General features: G+C 44.0%; 1 protein-coding gene across 5 annotated transcripts in view; it reads left to right on the forward strand.

Moving 5' to 3' along the window:
- Positions 1-2870: 2870 nt before the first annotated feature.
- The window catches only part of APMAP (adipocyte plasma membrane associated protein), a 45302-nt gene continuing 27167 nt past the window's right edge, over positions 2871-21005 (forward strand). For 2 of the 5 annotated variants that reach the window (XM_082744336.1, XM_082744337.1), the window contains exons 1-3: positions 2877-3056; positions 14648-14764; positions 19172-19287. In XM_082744336.1, coding sequence (XP_082600462.1) covers positions 2965-3056; positions 14648-14764; positions 19172-19287 — 325 coding nt within the window. In that variant the 5' untranslated portion in view covers positions 2877-2964. Of the gene's footprint in view, positions 3057-14647; positions 14765-19171; positions 19288-21005 lie in introns of all 5 variants that reach the window. The other 3 variants (XM_082744335.1, XM_082744338.1, XM_082744339.1) reach the window with 3 other exon arrangements.

Here is a 21005-nt window from a genome sequence, read left to right on the forward strand (position 1 = left end):
ACAGGGTAAGAGACAAAACACAGTGGGGTACCAGGGAGGTTGAGAAGAATACTGCTGTTTTTCCAGGTTCTCATACCAGTTCCTGTGAGGCTGGGCTGCACTTTGTTTTGGAGTTCCATGGGATATCCCCATATCCTTCTAATAAATCCCTCCCTCATCTTAAGTGGACTTTCATGAATGTCTGTGTCTGGCAACTGGTTGATCTCTAAGATAATTTCCTACTCTAAACAAGTAATTCTACATTCTCTAACTTTATGCTCTCCACTGTCCCACCTGAGCTGACACTGTACTGGACACAGGGAAATAGGGAGCAAATCGAGAGCTAGTTTAAGCCATGAGGCACCCTACTGGCTGCTCTCTCAGCATCACTGTCACTCCTTCCCTGCTGGCAGAACCCTGATTTGTTGAGATAAGTAACTTCCATGTGGGTCAATTTCAATGCAAGTGAGCTTCATCCCCATTCTCAGGGTGCATGAGGGTGGCTTCTGGTTGGTCTAACCCAGTGGTTTGCAATCAGGGGCTATTTTGCCTTCAGGGGATATTTGGCAATTTTCGGAGACATTACTGATTATCATGACTAGGTGGGATTCTATTAGCATCTACCTGTTGGAGACCAGGGATGCAGCTAAACATCCCGCAATGCACAGGAGAGCTTCTCCCTGCCACCCCCAACAAAGACTTATCTGGCCCAAAATATCAGTGGTGCTGAGGTTGATAAACCTGGACTAACCAATTACATTGTTTCCATCTCCCTGCTGATAACTGGGTGGCAGCTAGGCTACAGCCTGGGGAGAGAACTGAAATAAATCACAATAGGCAATGTAGATCTCACCATGAAAAACGGTACTAAACTGTGCCACCCAACACAATCCAAGTTCAAACCCTCTAATTTAGCTCATTCAGACCATTTTCTCTGAAACAAGACAAGCTGATCTCCCAATTAACTCCACTTGGATTCATGTGTTCCAGGTAGGACCATGGGCTCCCCCGCAATGAGTCTCCTAGTTTATAAATTCTGGCCCATCTCTGCGAAGACCATCTGTTACAAACACCAGACCTAACCCCTCAAGGACCTTCCATAACCCTCCCATTTTTTAGGTGCCTCACAGGTCCTCTGGTTAATTTCTTTGCTATGGCAAGTTCAATAAACCTAACTTCTTATTACTATTACTTACAGGTATGTTCCTGACTGTTTTGATTGGTGGGCTTTAATGCTGGGCATGGAATACAAATAATTCTAATCCAATAAGCTAAATCCTATATTTGGGGTATGTTAAAAGTGGCTTAGAAACAAAGATGTTCTGCTTAAGAAAAGGGGAAGAGTTTTCAGCAATGATGCTTGAAGTGAGTCCTAAATGACAAAAGTTGTTTTGGCCAAGTGGTGAAGGAAAACATTTTCACAGGAAGGAATAAGATGGACAAAAGCAGGGAGGCGTAAAGTTAAAAACAACAAGCAATGCTGAGTGTCTAAAACTCAAGAGGGAAAAATCCAGATAGGATTATCCTGACAGGTCCAGATCATGCAGGGCTGTCTGAACTATCCTGGATCTAACAGCTATCCTGATTGTATTGGATAGGAAATGAAGTAAAATATTGTCAAGGCCTTATATATCCCTGCCAGACCTGGTAATCTTTGCAGAACTCATGCTGGTTCTTCATCTCTTACCACAGCCTTGTGGGATTCTAGTGCCACCTAACACTAGGAATGGCAATGGCATGTTTGATCAGGAAAGACGTTAGTTGCAATAAGGAAATTAACTCTTGATACTCCATTTTGAACATGACTTTTCCTAAAAATGATGCACAATAATGGGATATGGTTCCCTCTGCCTGGAAATCCTGTTTCTTCTAAAAATCCTAGTCATTTCTCAGGTCTTTAATCCATGAAATACTCTCATAAGATCATGTTACTTCCCTGTAATGCAATTTTTACATTTCACATTTATCTTTATGATAACCTGATTAAAGTCATCTCTCACCAGTTTAATTTCAGTGAGGGAGCTTGTCTATGGTTTGCTCACCATCCCCTCCCAGCACCTAGAGATAGACCTAGCTGATTAAAATATTGTTAAATGTTTGAACTGAGGATTGCTTTGTGCTTTCTTAGATCTTATGTTGTAATCAATGATTTCTATATACCCCGCTTTTGCTTCCAAGGGTAACCCTTACACAAACCTTATCAAATATTCTGTTGTAGCAAAAAGATTTAATATTCAGTGGCCTTAATCTAAAGAACAGCATATATGTCCCAAATTTTCCCCTTAAAGGGATCTGTTTGTAAAAGGTCATATGATTTTCCGGTGAGCATTACTGCACTCCTAGCCTCCAATACAACCCGTCAATTAATCAATCAATTAATTAATTAATTAGTTTTTACCACGCCTATACGAACCAAGCTCCAATGCAACTCGTTTTATTTTTATTTATTTGTTTATTTATTTATTTACCCCGCCTATACGAACCAGAACCAGGCTCTTTGTCATTTAACATGCAGTGCCACATTCTACCCACACAAGGGGCCACCACCTCAGCCCAGCGCCGCCAATGTGCACGTTCACCCGCCTACCGACTGCGGGGGTTCCAACGCCAGCAGTGAAAGGAACTCAGGAAGTGAAGGGCTGAGCTGTAAGTGCCCGGGGTTAGACTACCCGCAATCTGGGGCTTCAGAAACGTCCTCACTGGATCGGGGCCCACTTCCGAGCCCCGCACCTGGCCAGGGGCCTCCCCGACCTCTTCCACTCCATCCCGCCGAGAAGAACCGCCCAACGGACGCTCTAGAGGGCGCCATGGCAGCTGACGGAAGGAGCGCGCCAATTACGTCACTTCCGCGCGCAGCCGGGGCGGGGCCGAGGGCGGTGCGTGGCCCGGATCGGGGCGGGCCGGGGCGGGCCGGGGCGGGCCGGGGCAGAGCTTGTACTTCTCTGTTCCGGTTAGTGACGGGCTTGACGACTCAGGGCTCCCACCATGAGTGAGGCGGACGGGTTGCGGCAGCGGCGGCCCCTGCGGTCGCAGGTCGTCACGGACTATGGCCAGGCACCCGAGGCCAAGGACGGCAGGTAGGCCGGGTCGACCCTCTGTATCCACTAGGACGGCAGTATCAGCAATTGGGTAAATGCGTTGCCAGGCGCTCTGTAGGCTTCATCCCATTTACTTTCTCGGGCAAAACTCGTTTTATGGGGGGAAGAAACAAGCTCCCACCAAGCGAATGCACTTGCCAGGTCCTTAAGGCCTGGGTGCACCCTGCGCCCAATTTCAGTATTGTTCCCTGGTTCTTGGGGTCCTGAGACCGCCTCGCTCCACATCTGCCCCTTTCTGCTCCTCATTCCTTCCCCCAATTTACAGAGCTGTGGCTTCCTCGCCTTTCCCAAGCTTTCTCGCCCCCTCCTTCCTATCCTTCCTACTGGCCTACCCAGTCCCCCGGGGGAGAGCCACCTTGCCACGGTCCTAGGTCTTCCCAGCTCCCCGCTGTCCCTGTTCTGAAAGGAAGTCCGAAAGCATGCTCGGGTCGCGGCTCCTGTTCCCGCGAAGAGCTGGACTCTGCACCAGCTCTTCTGCACCTTCCCACCTCTCTTTGTGTGACCAGTTTTCACTGTGGTTTTCAGGAAAATGTAGAGAACAGAAGTGACATTGTTAAGCAATTTTTGTGAGAGTTTAGGCTTGCAGATTTTTCCCGATAGGGATGGAGAAGCATAGAAAACTAGTTGATGCCTACCTAATTAAAAAACAAAACAAACTCAGATTTTTGGCCTTCACGTCTCTGAACCTTCCAGAATTTGAGTATACTATGTTTTGTTAGCTAAAACTCAAGACATGCATTAAAAAATATAATACTTACACTCCCCCCTTTAATTTTGTCTCCTGAGTCTCATAACTGTAAATTTTTAGGGAGGACCAAGAGGCCTCCTGGACACCAACCTCAAAGTTGTAGAACCGATAGCCTAGAAGTTGATAGAAATATTGGAAATATTTATTGGTGTGCCTAGGGTTGTGGTACATAATGAGGGCTAGGTTTTGTGGGAACAGACTGAATATTCACTGATGATAATAAAAGGGCCACACTTGAAGGAGAGCTTTTGCAGAAAGGAGTGTTTTGGTTTTAGAAAGGCAATTTGCAGAGAAGATAGTTTGGTGATATTTGACTCCTAGGGCCGGTGGGAAGGTCAGTAATATGCTGAATAAACTAAGAGGTTTCCAGAGACACAGGACTTTCATTGCTAACCCTGGGCAAACCAGGACAAGTTGGTCACCTTACTGATTGTGGATATTGTGAAGTCATGGTCTGCTGATGAATGAGGAGCCTTTTAGAATGAACATGCAAGGACTGGCATGGCTGCACTACAGAAACCATGAAAGCAAGCCTTGCTCGTGTACTTGTACATGGGAAATGAAAATGCAGCTGGCTCTGAGTTTGCCTTGAGGTGGAGTGTGGTGAAAACCAGGGCATATGGCACCTGAGAGCACTTGTTGGATGGACCCAACTCTCAGCTGGGCTTTTCTGACACTCCTGACCACATGATAGAGGGGCAGATTTAATTAAATTGTTTTTCAGTTTCTCTGTGGGATTTCTGACTTAATGGCAGGATGAACTGGATGTTACAGAATCATCATCTGCTGCTGTTCTTTTCGACTGTACCTTTTACAAAACCGTGTGTATTTAAGACATTTTCTTGACTTCTCTCCATGAATGTTATTCTTATTTTCCTGTATTTCTCTCTTTCTCTTCCCCATTTATATGTATCTGTAATGGTCTGTTTTTTTTAAAGTGAGTTGTCATTTTTTCTGCATTTATTATTGTAACTCTATAGTTGTTTTTCTTATTTTTCTGATGCAATTCTCCTTTTTTTTTTTAATTTCTTTTATGATCATGTCTAGTACCTCACTGTTTTCTTGATTTACATTAAAAGTTGAGGACTCACCAAAAGACAGGAAAGCATTGTGTATAGTGGGTGAAGTAAAGGAATCTGAAGGAAGGAGAAATCTGACAACTGTAGAGTAAATTTTAGATGAGCTAAGCAGGAAAAAGAAGACCTTGAATGGTATGTTCTTCAATCAAGAGAACAGAAATAAGACAGTAGATTTTAGTGGATGGGACACTTACTGATACCTTAGCTAGTCTCCTGACTCTTTTTTTTTTTTTTTTTTTAAAGATTTTATTTATTTATTTGACAGAGGGAGAGAGATCACAAGTAGGCAGAGAGGCAGGCAGAGAGCTAGAGAGGGAAGCAGGCTCCCTGATGAGCAGAGAGCCTGATGTGGGGCTCGATCCCAGGACCCCAGGACCATGACCTGAGCCGAAGGCAGAGGCTTAACCCACTGAGCCACCCAGGTGCCCAAGTCTCCTGACTCTTGACATGAAATGTAATGTTAGCTCTGTTTGACAGCTGAGGGTACCTAAGTCTATGGGAGTTAAGTGGTTTATATAAAGTTAGAGTAATGGAGTGAAAGGAGAAGCAGAAATGAATGAGTGAGGACAGCATTGGGAACTGGACAATGATTGAGAAGCGTATTTTTAAATTATGCTTTGGAAATAAGGTTTTATGCCAAAACTCTTGAATTTCAGTATTTAAGCTATACTGAGGAATGTGGTCATTAACTCCTTTTCTTCAGTGTGGAATATAGATGAGCTATGCACTTTAACATACTAGTGCAAACTTTTAATTACTGTTATTTGGCATCAATTTCTCCAAATGCCTTACAAACTCAGAAGGATTGCAACACTAATACTGTTCCTTCTCTTTTGGAACATAGTTCAGTCTGGGAAGAGAGAGTAGCTGTTTAATGTCTCTGTGTAACTGTTAAGGATTGAAGAGTGAGTATATTCAAAAGTTAACAGTTTTTCAGTAAACTTCTAAAGGATTTTAAGCTAATTAAGAATCCCTCCTATATTCATTTTCCGTTTCCATTTTTAAGACTGAAGATTAAGGAAGGCAGGGTAGAGAGACAGATGGGGCCATCATGAAGTTGTGGTTATGAGGAGTCAGGAATCAGTGTTTTCTTCTCAGCCCTCCCCTTGGATGTGTGTTTCAGATCGTTCTTTTAACTTGTTTCTAACTTATTTTCAATGCTAAAATGAATGAAGGCATCTATAGTCAGGGAGCCCCAGTGTAAAGGAATGTGAGCAACCAACAAATTCAAGGTGCAGTCAGTTAAAAGACTGGGCTTGCTGCTATTTAACTTTTTCAGGTTCAGGGGTCACCTTGATACCTGGGGCTCTCGTCCATGGATTTGTGACTAATAGATTTAAAAAAAAAAAAAAAACACAGATTGTTTTTGATCTCATGGAGCCTTCAGTCTATGACTCAAGGCCCTGATGTCCTGTATGCTGAAGGGGATGGAGAACACCTTTTAGGTTTGCCTGGTGAAGTTACAGAGGATTTTGTAACACATGGCTGAGCCAAAAGTTATTGACAGCTCCTGTTGCATCTCCATGATTGCTCTCTTGGGCTTAGAAATCTAGGAAATTCCAGGGTGCAGATGTCCTCAAGGAGGTGAGCATCACTTTGGGCTCGCTAAGAGACTGGAGCAAAAAAGTTTATTTCCCAAACTGCATCTGGGAGGGAAGTTGCCAGCCTTCCTGGATGTGTCAGCACAGATTGGGAAAGAGAATATGATGTGCAACATCAAAATGTGCAACACTTTGTCAGTGAAAATAGAGAGGGATAAATGGAGTATCCTTTATTTAAGTTAACGTGAGGCAGGTGTGCAGAGGCAGGAGGCAAAGGTGGAGGAAAGGCAGAATTATAGGTGACTGTGAGTTTGTAGGAATGAACCTTGGGCCAAAATAAATGTGCCCAGAGCTTAGGTACAAAGGTTCCACTGCCAGACAGTCACAGACTCAGATGCCTCCAGAAGAGCAGCAGTCCTGCTACCTGTCAGTTATGAAGCACTTTTCTTGTTCCAAACCCTGGTCTTAGCACTGCACATACATCCATCATTTGGTTTAGTTCTTAGAAAATCCTGGTGTGTTAAGGTCTGGAGCAGGTGTGGGGCCAGGAGAAGAAGAGCATGTGTGTCTGAGGAGCAGAAAATCCTGTGTACCTGCCCTGCAGCCTTAGGTTTTATAGATCTCTGCTTTTTCAAGAGAAGCTGGAAACCCATATTTTTATGTGAAATCTCCTTGCTTTTCAGTCATGGCAATTAAAGCCTTTTTGTGGAGTGACATTTATGGTTTAGGCTAGAGCTTTGCTTTGAGCTCTGGGCACCGCGTTTTAGGGGGAATTTTTACAAACTCTTGAGACAACCAGGAAAGTTCTGCAAGCCCCACCACCTGAGGGACTCCTGCAGGACTGGGGATGGTTTGCCTGTGAAGGATGGTGTGATCTGGGAGGTCAAGGGTTTGTTCTTCCTGAGGGCACTCATCTGGGCCCAGTCAGTGCAAGCAAAGGGAAAGTGTCTATCTTAGAACATGTTGCATGAGGTGACCCAAGCAGCCAATGTCTCCCATAAAATAATGAGGGAACTGCTTTATGCTGTAACCTTCATGAACATCGATCCTGCACTCTGGCGGGCACTTCCCTGGCCTTTAGGGCCGGTGGGATCTGCCCCTGGCCGTGGGCCAAACCTGTTCCACCATCTTCCCCTAACTTACCATGCCTCAGCCTGCCTGCCTGCCTTGGCCATTCTGTCTCTGTGGCCAAGGTTTGGGAATGGGGGCTTAAACTTAACCCCTTAAAGTATGTGTTCTTCACTCATGCCAAGTTCTTGAGTCCTGCTATTACTTTTTTTTTTTTTTTAAGATTTTATTTATTTATTTGACAGAGAGAAATCACAAGTAGACAGAGAGGCAGGCAGAGAGGGAGGGGGGAAGCAGGCTCCCTGCTGAGCAGAGAGCCTGATGCGGGACTCGATCCCAGGACCCTGAGATCATGACCTGAGCTGAAGGCAACAGCTTAACCCACTGAGCCACCCAGGCGCCCCCCCCCCCTGCTGTTACTTCTGCTTACATTCCTCTGCCCCAGGTGTTTGAGATTTTCCTACCTTCACTGAAGTCTCTGTTCAGAGGTCACCTGCTTTTGACCCCTATTGTGGCCAGCCCTCCCCCTCCTCCTGCCCCTGACCCTGCTGTGTTTTTCTTTGTTGTACTTGTCACTCTCTGGTATCTGCTTATTTATTAGAATATATAGAGGGTGGGAAACTCTCAGGGCCCTGGGTAGTACCTGGCATGTGTGTGTGGTTGATTATTAAATGCTGTATGTGAAGGATTAAATGAGTTGAAGCTGTGCTGTCTGATGTGGCAGCCGTTTGCCTTATGTGGCTATTTAATTTGATTGGACTATATTAAAAATTCAGTTCCTCATTTGTACAGTGTAGGGAGTTTGAGGGATTTGGGGGCTGATAAAGGAAAAAAGATATGGATATGAGGTGGCAGTGGCACACACAAGCTTTATTGGGTGACACTTGGACAGGAGAAGGGCCCCAGTCCAGAAAGGGAGGTTAGTGAGGAGGGTAAGAGAGCAGCCTCCTCTATCTAGGTGAGTCTCTGGGTCAGAGAGCTCCAGGGACAACAGCAGCAGCTCAGGGCCTTAAAATATCCAGGCCCTGTCTTATCAATGGGTGACTGCTATTGGTGAGATTTATAGAGTATGCAAAACAGGCAGACTCTAAATGGCTAGAAGTTTGCTTGTTTGGCTATTTTTAAAATAACCTTGTCTATAAAAGTTTGAGTTTGGTGCTGGTGGGCCTATTGAGCTAATGGGTCTCAGCCTGTAGTGAGGAAATAAATACAGTACACAGTGGCTGTCTTTGGCTCATGTAGATAACATGCTAGCCCCATTCCAGGTGCTCAGCTGCCACACCTAGCTAGTGGTTGCTGCATTTCTGTCATTACCAAGAGAGTTCCATTGGACAGCACTGCTAAAGGAATTTAAGTGGTTGTTTGTAAAACTTGACCATAGAACTTTCCAGTAGAGGCTGTGTCTCATGAGCAGCCAGGGGGATGCTGATGGATATTATCACCCAGTGGAGCGTTGGATGAGGTTGATGGTATCCAGCTGCACATCAGGGACAACTGAGGAGCACAAGAAAAAAGGCTCCCCAGTCCCACGCTGGCTTGCCCAGTAAGAATTCCTGGGCCTTGTTGCCCCAGTCATCTGGTGTAGGCAGGCCAGGGACTGACCACATTTGTGAGCATTGGACTGTGTGGCCTCTGAATTTTCCTTCAGCTTTTTAGACTGTGATTGTAAGAGGGCATTCACTAGAACTCTGGCAAAGATTGGCTCCCAATGTCTGGCTGCCTTTCTAGTTGGAAGCGCCCGCTTTCAGTCCTGGCTGGACTTTTTCTTCTGGGGATCAGTGAGCCTTTTACTATTATGTGAAGGGGTAACCAGATGTTCAAGCAGCATGTCACAATCTGTGAGTTGGATTACTAAATTTAAGATTTTAAAAAATGTAAGCTACAGTGTGTTATAAGAATGTACAGTATAGGAGTCTAAGACAAATGAGAAGGATGTGTTTTATGTGGAATCATGTCAGGTAAGGAAAAGGTAAAGTAGCATTTTGGTCATTGTCACCACTTATGTTAATGACAGCTCTGTGGTGAAAGATTTTACAATTCAGTTTCCCCTAAGGGACTGCACCTCTCCTGGGCTGGGGAGGTAGGGGAGGAGTGAATACATCAGCCCCCTTTCGAGGACATGGACTTCCTTATTGGACCTTACCCAAATGATTTGTGCAGTGTAGCCTCACCATGTGCCTCTGTATTTATCTCTCTTGGGATTCTGCTTGTAAAAGAACCACAGGGTCAGCCATTTCTGTCAGTTATACTTGTAAACAGTCCTGCTTTACCATATAGATACTCTGTTATTTCTATTGTATTAAAAGGCTTTAGGCCATTTAAAGAAAATTGCTTAAGTTACAGCATCCTGGCCTCAGAGTGGCAGTTTGCACAGTTGGGTCATTGACTTTTTTGTTTGTTTGTTTTTTTAACAGGATAAAATTTATGTAGTTTTTAAATGTCCAGTTCATTGGTTTTTAGTATATTCACAAATTTTTGCCAGAATCACCATAATATAAGTTTAGAACATTTTCATCACTGTTAACACTTTTAAAAATTGAGGTGAAATTCACGTGACATAAAATTACCTGCTTTAGAGTGTATATAGTTTAGTAATATATAGTGTTAGGCAACATGTTCTAGTTTCAAAACTTTTTCATCACCCCATAAAAACACCTTTTACCTATTAAGTAATCACGCCTTATTTCCCCCTCTTACCCAAATATCTGTCAGGGAATGAGTGGATAAACCACTTGTGATACAGGCTTACTTCTGAGAAATTGTGTGTTCAGTTTCAGACCACTTTTATCTTAATAATGTGAGTCAAATGAAGTTTTTGGTTTCCCAGTGCATAGAAAAGTTGTGTTTATACTATACTGTAATCTGTTAAGTGTGCGATAGCATTATGTCTAGAAAACAATGTACATACCTTTACATTAAGTTAAAAAATAATTTATTGTCCAAGAATGCTAACTGTCATTTGAGCTGCTGACTGATCAGGGTAATGGTAGCTGAAGCCTAAGGTGGTTGTGGCAGTTTCTTAAAATAAGATACATTTGACATATCAATTGGCTCTTCCTTTCACAAACAGTTTCTCTATAGCAGGTGATGCTGCTGATAGCACTGATATGACTTCTTTCAGAATTGGTATCAATCCCCTCAAAATCTGCCACTGCTTTATCAGCTAAGTTTATGTGCTATTCTAATTACCCCATGGTCATTCCAAGAATCTTCACAGCCTCTTCACCAGGAGTAGATCCCATCTCAAGAAATCACTTTCTTGGCTCATCCATAAGAAGCAACTCTTCATCTGTGAAAGTTTTATCATGAGATTACAGCAACTCAGCCACATCTTCAGGCTCCACTTCTGATTCTGGTTCTCTTGCTGTTTCTACCACATCAGCAGTTACCTCCTCCACTGAATTCTGGAACCTTAAACTTATAAAAAAAAAAAAAAATGTAATGTCTGTGAAGCACAGTAAAATGAGATATGCCAGTATATACTTACAATGGAATAGTGCTGAGTCATGAAAATAAATGAGTTACTGATCTGTACTGCAGCCTGGATGAGCCTCAAAACATATGCTGAGTGGAAGGAGCCATTCACGGAGGTCACATATTGTATGATCCCATGTATACGAAATGTGCAGAATGTCATGATCAAGTTGTTCTGAGTTTTTCCAACTCCGGCCCTGAGGGCTGTAGGTTCTCTCTCTGTCTGCTTGTCCATAGCAGGTGACGTTGTTAATGGTGACTGCAGCTTTAGAACCAGACCTGGCCCTCTGTTGTGCTCCTTCAGTTCTGGCAGTGGGCTGTGGGCACACTTGTCTTTCTCTGACCACTTTTCTCTTTGAAAAGTAGAGATATACATAGTTCCACCTAGCTAGCTACCCACATGAAGCATGTTGCGTGGCATGTTCTTATTGTCATTGTTTTTATCATTCTTCTTTTCAGACCTCTCAGCAGGTTGCATCAGCCTGCTGTCATGACAGTTTCGCAGCTGATCCCATGCCATATGTGCATTTTCATGCACTGTGCTCTTGCACACTTGAGTGGCATCAGCCAGTTGCATTAGAAGACTCTGTGGCCCTGGAGATTGGAGACAGGGCTGAGAGGTAGAGGTTGGCCTGGATTTTCTCTTCCTAGGGATCCCTTCCAGGAGCCTGGGCACCCTTGGCCTCTCCCAGCCAGGTCTGTAGGATGGATCACCTCCTTTCCCAGGTAGCAAGAGGGAAAGGCTGGCGACCTGGCATTTTGCCTGGGTAGGGTTTGGGCTCTGAGCCCTGTATGAGTGCAGAGAGGGAAGTTAGGAAGAAAATTTATTTTTGAAGGATTATTAGAAGGAAGATAGACACAGAATAGCGTTCTCATTACCAAAGGGGGAAATGTCAAAGGTAAAAGGAAGTGCTCAGTGCTACTCCCTATACTGTCCTGTTCTGGAAGAGAAAGGAGAAGAAACCAGACTGCACCTTCTACTCTGCTTGGAAAGGGCCTTAGCTCGGTATCCTGGCTTATCATTTACAAGTTCTGCTTTCCACATTGCTGCAGGATGTAGTATAATAAGGATCTGCTCTCCTTCAGCTTCCAATAACTTGTTTCTGACATCCTTGAGAGCCCTTATCGGTGGCGCCTTTGGTGTCTGTCTGTTCCCAACGATTTAAGCATCTTCTGAGATCATGTACATTTCCTCTACCATGCTCCTCACTGCCTTCTGAGTCCTAGCTAGTAGAATCTTTAACATTTGTTTGTCTACTAAGTCTGTTTAAGGAAATCTGGACAAAATTTTCTATCCTACTCAGTATTTTTCCTTTCTCTATCTGCTGCTCAATTCCAAAGCTACTTCTACAGATTCAGGTATTTGTTGCAGGAATACCCTACTACCAGGCAACGAAACTAATTTAATTAGACTATGGCTGACATGACAAATGACCCCATACATCATGGCTTAAACAACAACACAGGATGAACTTGCAGTTCTGACTTTAGATAGTCCCGGACAGTTCTCCCTGTGCTGAAGTCAAGGTGTCAGCAGGACTGTGTCCCTTTCTGGAGGCACTAGGGGAGAATCTTCTCCTCTCTCCTCTTTTTCTTTCCCTTTGCTTTTCATTTCTACTGGTCAAAACAGATGCTTTATTTTTTGCCATTTCATTTATTAAAATCATGCATATTTAAATTGGGTGGGGCATTGAGGTTACAAAACCCTCTTACATAGTGGGGAGCCCATGGGCTTCATGTGAAGAAACCTGCCTGAAGTGGCATAGCTGGCTGTTGGGGAAGTTAGAGCTGGCCTTTAGGCCCCACATTTCTGTACTGTACCTGGAATCAGGTTTATACAGTGGAAGGCTAGCCAGTCAAGACTCAAACAAAACACAGCCCTTTGATGAAGTGTTTGTTAAGTGTGAGTCTTGATTTTTTTTAAGTCAACTTTTTTTTGGGGGGTAGGGGATAGGGAAAGATTCTTCAACTTAGGAGCACATGATTTATTTGCTTAAAGTTAATCTTGATGTAAGTATATAATAAATTTGAATGCACTTAAAGCAAGTAATGATCCTATGAAGTAGCGAAGAGGCTAAATGTGCTGGTTACCACGTCAGTGAGGATCGTTTTAGTTACCTTTGGTCATTTGTCCGAAAACATGACACAAGATTCCCAAGGCAGCTTTTAGATCTTCCCAAGCCTTTAGTAGTGATGACTTGGAATTGTGATTGTATAGATTCTTTGTGAGTAACTGTCAGTATCTGTCAGCCCTCTAAAGGTCGAGAGCTGAGATTTGCTTCTGAATTCTTGAAGGTGTAGTGTGATTGGCAAAATGACTGGAGAATCAGACTCTCAGCAAGTTGTATTGTGTTCTCTTTGCTTCATGAATTTGTCTTTATCTCTTTTATCCACCAAAGCCGGGAATCTTAGAGACCCATAAGACTGAACGTTGCTGCTTTAAATCCATATACTAGGAAATAGTGACTTTTGGTAAACACATCTTCTCTTGTAGACAGGTGTGTTTGCATTACATCATTGCACTCTTTATTCCATTTTTGTGTTTACCAGTTCTCTGATTTGCCCTCTTGGAGACTGCATTAGAGGATTGGAGGTTCAGTTTATCAGACTATCTGGCAAATAACTGATAAGACTTTCCCACACAGCTGGAAGATTAAAAAAAAGAACAGAAGCATGTTTGCCAATCATAGCAAACAGTCCTAAAGTTTCATCACAAGCCGCAGAGGTCAGTGGTCTCGCAATGAGACCAGACTAAAAGCCTGCTCTTGCTTCATAGGCTTTGAGACCAGCTGGACTTGTCCCATCTCAGCTGCTGCTGATCACCTTTGTATATTCCATCTCTGGCAGCTCCTTTTATAAAAATTATAATTTATTTTTATTTTTTTTAATAAACATATAATGTATTATTAGCCCCAGGGGTACAGATCTGTGAATTGCCAGGTTTACACACTTCACAGCACACACCATAACATATACCCTCCCCAATGTCCATAATCCCACCACTCTCTCTGGCAACCCTCAGTTTGTTTTGTGAGATTAAGAGTCTCTTATGGTTTGTCTCCCTCCCAATCCCATCTTGTTTCACTTATTTTTTTCCTACCCCCCACAACCCCCACGTTGCATCTCCACTTCCTCATATCAGGGAGATCATATGATATTTGTCTTTCTCTGATTGACTTATTTTGCTAAGCATAATACCCTCTAGTTCCATCCATGTCATCGTGAATGCAATATTTCATTTCTTTTGTTGGCTGCATAGTATTCCATTGTGTATATATACCACATCTTCTTTATCCATTCATCTGTTGATGGACATCTAGGTTCTTTCCATAGTTTGGCTATTGTGGACATTGCTGCTATAAACATTTGGGTGCACATGCCCCTTTGGATCACTATGCTTGTATCTTTAGGGTGAATACCCAGTAGTGCAGTTACTGGGTTGTAGGGTAGTTCTATTTTCAACTTTTTGAGGAACCCCCATGCTGTTTTCCAGAGTGGTTGCACCAGCTTGCATTCCCACCAACAGTGTAAGAGGGTTCCCCTTTCTCTGCATCCTCACCAGCATATGTCATTTCCTGACTTGTTAATTTTAGCCATTCTGACTGGTGTGAGGTGGTATCTTAATTGTGGTTTTGATTTGTATTTCCCTGATTCTGGCAGCTCCTTTAGTGGCCGTGTGTTCCGAGTGACCTTCTTGATGCTGGCTGTCTCCCTCACCGTTCCCCTGCTTGGAGCCATGCTGCTCCTGGAGTCTCCTATAGACCCACAGCCTCTCAGGTGAGCTGTCCTGGTCATTTTTGGGAGGGCTTGCTTCGCAAGGGTAGGGTGGGGTAATGTCTAGGATACCCAATTTGTTCTGAAAGGTAAGTTACTAGGAAAGAGAGATATTTGTGATTTCTTTAATGCTTGAGTTTTGTATGGAATCAGATGTTACACAATATATGAATGGTATTGTTCATAAGATTTCAAAAACAAAAATGAAAAACCGCATATAAAACCCAGAAAAATCCCCAATAAGAGAAGTTTATGTGTTAATTAACATGAATTCATTTGAAGTGGCAAAAGCACACAAAAAGGTTAAGTTCCTTTGTTTAAATTTTGTTAAGTACTGATTTTTTCAAAAGCCTTATAATTAGTAATCTGTTTTTCCTAAGTTACCTCTCATTGGTGGGCATCTATGAGTAATGTAGTCCATTATAACTTGAAAAAAATATTATTTACCTAGGACCCTATGAAATGCATTCATGTTTGTAATTATAGTAATGCAGAGCCAGGCTCTTAATGTTGTGATGATTTATGGCATTGATTTGAGCTTATGCCAAAGGGTTGTGCAATCTGGTTTGACAAGTAAATTCCCCTTTGCTCTTGAACTTTCCAGAGAAGTGAAGCTTTTGGAAGTTTATTTTAAGTGATTTATTTAAGTGATTTTAAAAACTTCAGGCAAGAACTGTGTCCCATTATAGAGTGAATATAACACTGAATAATGTGTAAGTGTTTTATAAATAAAATTAAGGCTTTATGTTGTACTCAGTTCACTGAGAATGTATACAGCATTTAGAATGCTTAAGGTAGGTAGCTGAATACAAAGATACAAAGAGGACACAATTCTACCTTAGAGTGACATTTGTATATGAGTCAACTTTTTCTGTTGCTGGATTTAGAATTAGTAATGTATTTGGTGCTGTTAAAACATAATTAGCTTGCATAACTTTGGGATTGTGTGTAGGCCTAGGCATTGTAGACCCATGACAGTGGTGACTTCTAATTCCTGGTGTGTTGGTGGACCTCTCCATTTGTCCTCTGGGCATACTTGGTGTCCTGACTGGTGCACACTGTGGGTGATAGGGGTTCTCTCTTGCTAAGCCCCGTCAACATGTAGAAGGATGTGGTTCAACCTACCCCAAATAGAAACTGACTTGGGGTTTTCTGAATAATCTAGTTGGCTAAGGTGGGAGTGTGAGCTGTGTCCACAGCTGGGCATCAAAATGGGGACTGGGAAGTTAGCCTTGGAGAAGAGCAGGAAAGTGAAAAGAGCAGGGGAACATGGAGCTTCAGTGACTAGAGACCTTTGATCTCAGTAAAGGTGAATTTATATGTGGAAAGAGTGAAGAAATTCAAAGGAAAGACAGGTGTGTGCTCCTGACCAGAAACCGAAAGGGAAAGTGGCCCACTAAGGATTTGAAATTGTACAAAGTACATTCTCTCTGTAGAGTAAATGAGCCTTGTGAGAAGGGGAGGGAGGAGAAGCCCAGTGAAACCAGGGTGGCTGACAGGGATCTTTCCCATGCTCAGACTTAGAAGGTGACTTGCTCAATAATTGGAAGGGGCAACCCCAAATGCAGAACAAAAGCAGAAGACTGGAGGAGGTAGAAGAACAGAAGTGAGCTGAGGTTTGGAGGAAAATGCTAACAGCAGCAGCAAAAAGGGCTTCTTTCAAACTCTGTTCAGAGCAAAAAGAGCAAGGAAGGGAAACACACTGTGTGGAGCAAGTGGGTGGTTGCAGTATTGATGCTGACGGGAGAGCAGAGCTCTCAGCTTCTGCTGCACCTCTGTTCTCTCCACCAGCGACTGCCGTGGGGAGCAGGATCCGGCCAACTGGACAGGAGGGAGGATGGCTGACGGAAGTGCCTCAGAGAGTCTACCTCTGGTGTCCATGTCCTCTGGGGGAGAGCTGAGACCGCATTCAGCAATTGCTGGGAAATCACAGAGAAAAATGAAGATGGGTGCAGGCCCCTCCAAAATGGACTATTATGCAGTTGGTTTTAGTTCTAGGGAGCAGTCACCAGGAAGATTGCAGGGCCTTGTCAAAAACCTGCCATGCAAAGCACCCTTCTTTCTTCCTTGTTTGGAAAATGTACAGACTGTGGTAGATAGGACATACAAGACATTCTGATTTTTGGAGGATTTTGGTCAGTTCTTTTAGGATACATTTGACACATGAAGTTAATGGGACTTAATAAGAGTTAGCAGCACTTGGGAGTTAACGGGGAGCTGATAAGAGTTTTTGAGTTCATAGGCTTTAGCAAGGGTCCATGTGGCCTGGCTGGCCTTCCTGAGGCCATTCTTCCTTGATGCTCCTGCTGCTCAGGCTACAGGAGTTAGGGCCCTTTCTTGCCCATCTTTGCATTTTCTCATAAAAGTTTTCTTCTTGCCTCCCTATTGAGATAATACTCAGGCTGCTTGTTGGCAGGGATGGTGCATGAAATACTGATTAGGTTGATGCTACAAATATTTCTCGAGGACTTCCTTTGTATAGGGAATTAGGCAAGGTCAAGGATTGGGCAGAAGGGGGTGGCTGAGTCTCGGGTGTACTGTCCTCTGTCCCTGGGCTGTACATGCTTGTCTGTGTTGTTCAGTCTTCACGTGCACCTTGGGAGGGCTGACCTTCCCAAGGTCAGAATTCAAACCTAGCCATGTCCATCTCCATATCCTAGGCTTTTCTCAACAAAGTATGCAGGTTGCAGCCCTGCTCTCTTCATTTAGAAGTAAAACTCGTAGCTTTATTAGGTAGATACTTATCTAATAACTTTATTAACTTAATTCTTTTAATAACTTCATTAACGCCTAGTTAAATCATGATTGTTTTTTCTTTTAAAGCAGGTGAAAGCCGTAACTGGGAGGCAGGGTAGAGTGAAAGAGGGGTGGGTTGGGGGAGTTTAATTCAGAGGAAATTGTGCTGTGTCCTAAGCACATGCTTGACTCAGGGGAGGCAGTAGGTGTTCTGCTGGAAAGGGAAGGGTTGGGCAAGACAGGGAAGCTTCTTTTTCATTCAACAGTTTCAGCTTCCCCTTCCCTCTTGGGTCTCCCACTCTGGAACAGTGACTGGGAAACTCCCCTGCTTGAGGGCAAGGTAGGGCAGGAATTGGGAGATATTTTCCCTCTTTGCCCCTTCCTTCCCTTCCTCCTCCTTCCTGCAGTGTTGGTTGGGAACCTCCTATATGGCAGGTGCTTGAGATACAGCAGTGAAAAACACAAATCCCTGATCTCATGGGCCATGTGTTCTAGTAGGGATAGACAGTATATGCAACAGAGAGTGAGCAGCTACTAAGTGCTATAGAGAAAATAGAGTGTCAGGAACTTCGCTTTGGAGGGAGGTCTGGTGTATTATATTGGGTGGTCAGAGCAGGCCTCCCTGAGAAGGTGAGGGCAGAGCACAGAGGAGCTGGTGCCAAGGATTTAAGGGCGGGAAGTTCCTGACCTTCCTGTCAGGAACCGGCAGGGAGGGCCCTGTAGAGGGCAGAGTGAACAGGAGGAGAAGACCTGAGAGAGGTGACTGGCCAGACTGCAGGGAGAAGGGCACCCCTGCAAGGCCATAGGCTCTAGCTGAGATGGGGCCTTTGCAGGGCTGTGAGAGCTGAACGCTGTGATCTGAATGTATTTCACAAGGTGCACAGTGCTGGGTTGAGGATATACATTGTAGAGAATATGGAGGAAGCAGGGGCCAGAAGATGGTGGCCTGGACCAGGGTGGTAGCAAAGGACATGGGGAGAGGACCTTCAACCATGTCTGCCTCCCGAAAGTGCCACCAGCAGGATTTGAAGGCTGAGAAGGACCAGCAGAGAGGGAAGATTCCTGGAGCTCAGTCTGTTGTCAGAGGAAGGGTCCAGGGCCCAGTGTAAGCTGGCTTCAGAGAGAAACCTGGCTGGGCCCTGAGAGGGACAGGCAGGAGGCAGAGAGCACCTGTGCTGGATGATAGGCTGGTGACACCAGGCCAGGACAAACTCCTCTTGTTTCTTCTGTTTTCTCTGTGAAGTAGGAAGCGAGGCTATCAGCTGTGGGATGTCACCACCACTCCCCTCTGTCTTAGTTGGGATTTTAATGACTGGGCAGATACTGAAAAATAAATGCCAGGGCATGTGAATCAGAGGGTGGGATGATGTCTAACCTTTGTCAGGGCATTGGACTGAGACTGGAGCTTGAGTAAGTGGAGGCCCCAGATACTCTCAGCTGATTACCAAAGTTCTTGCATTAGCCATAATCATATTTTAATGTTTTTAATACTATGACCTTTTCTGATCTCCTAGAATGGTGTTTCCTTTAGCCTTTGTGTTTCTGGCAACTAAGGATGTTATTGCAGTATGCCCTCTTTATCAAAGAGTGGGGAGTTACGCATGAAGGTCCTCAGTAAACACTTTCTTCATGTATTTCTTATAGACAAATCCCTTTAATTGCATTATTTTACAGCTTCAAAGAACCCCTTCTCTTGCTTGGTGTTCTGCAACCAAATATGAAGTTACAACAGGCGGAAAGGCTGTTTGAAAATCAACTTATTGGGCCAGAGTCCATAGCAAATATTGGGGGTGAGTAAAGCCCTGAAACTTCAAGGCTCCCTGAGGGGGGATTCTGCCAGAGCAGCCTTGATGCACCCTGCTCCTGGGTGGGGGGGCTCTGGCCATCCTCCTCAGCTGTAGACAGGACCCCTCAGCTCTCTGAGTTACAAGTTTTGAGTTCATGTCTGTGGAGCACTTCATTCTGTTCAAAGTGTTGGGCCCATTAAATTGAAAGGAAAAAGGAAACACACAAACACACAAAGTTCATTAATCAAAGATAGGTGTTACTCGATAGGACATTTTTCTTCATTCAGTTTGTCTTTGCAAAGATTCCATTTCTGAAAAGAATATAAATGAGGGGCACCTGGGTGCCTCATTCAGTTGGGGGTTGGGCATCTGCTTTTGGCTCAGGTCATGTTCCCGGGGCTTGGGATTGAGACCCGAGCTGGCTCCCTGCTTGTGGAGAGTCTGCTTCTCCCTATCTCTCTCCCTCAGCCTGCTGCTCCCCTTGCTCATGCTAGCTCACACTCTCTTAAATAAAATAATCTAAAATAAAAAGAAAAAAGAATACAAATGATTTCCACTGTTATGTTGTTTGGTTTGTTTTGTTTGAAGCTGACTTTGGTGGGTATGTTTAAGGGTAACTTAACTGCTTCAGACTTGCCCAAACTTGAGAGCTAGACATGGATCTGGTTCTAATTCTTGAGTTTCTAGCCACTAGGCATTATCTGCCTTTTAGAATGAAGATTAAGCTCCAGAATCAAAAGACACAGTTAGGGGCGCCTGGGTGGCCCAGTGGGTTAATCCTCTGCCTTCGGCTCAGGTCATGATCTCAGGGTCCTGGGATCGAGCCCCGCATCGGGCTCTCTGCTCAGCAGGGAGCCTGCTTTTCTCTCTCTCTCTCTCTCTCTCTGCCTGCCTCTGCCTACTTGTGATCTCTGTCAAATAAATAAATAAAATCTTTAAAAAAAAAAAAAAAAAGACACAGTTACCGAGCAGTTGAAGAGCTGAAAATGGTGTAAGGATTTCTGAGCATCTTGCTGGGGGAGGCTGCCTCACTGGGCAGTATGGTATGCTTCTGTGCGGCGGTGGTAAACTCCTGTGTCCGAGTGTGTGGCTTCGCCTTGGGCAGAGCATGGCGGTCCCTCAGTGGGATGGACCCCTTCTCTCTCCTCTGCTATTGGATGTAGGACCTAGTCTGGTGCCTTTCTGCAAATGTTAGTGGTCTGGCTGGCAGTCAAAATTGTAAGAGGGATAGGCCTTTCATGATAGAACCTTGTATTTCTCTTCAAAAGATACTGACGTTTATTAATATAACAAGTTTTGTTTTTGGTGAAAAGCCAAAATTGATATTTAAACTGGAACTCCAAGGAATAAGAGTAATCTTTTTTTGTTATCTTTTAAAGAGAATGTTTCTCTTGTCCCCTCCCTTTCCTCTTGGGCTGACACCTCATTGCTCCATGGCACCAGGGCTTGCCTTTTTCCTTAAAGGAGTTGGTTGTTCTCTCTGTGAACACTGTTAGGCACAGTGGGGGTCTCTTACCTCCTCTGCAGGTATGCTTAGGCCCCAGGGAACCACTGCTTCCCATCTGCCTTTTGGAGTTGTCCTGGGGGATATAGCTGATACTGGAGGAAGGCACTGGCCTTAGGAGGGTGTGGGGAGAGTAATCACCAATTAACATGCATTTATTGTTTTAAATAAATTTTATTATATTATATTATTTTATTTTATTTTATTTTTTATGTTC

This window comes from Mustela nivalis (genome assembly GCF_964662115.1).
Source record: "Mustela nivalis genome assembly, chromosome: 8".
NCBI lineage: Eukaryota > Metazoa > Chordata > Mammalia > Carnivora > Mustelidae > Mustela > Mustela nivalis.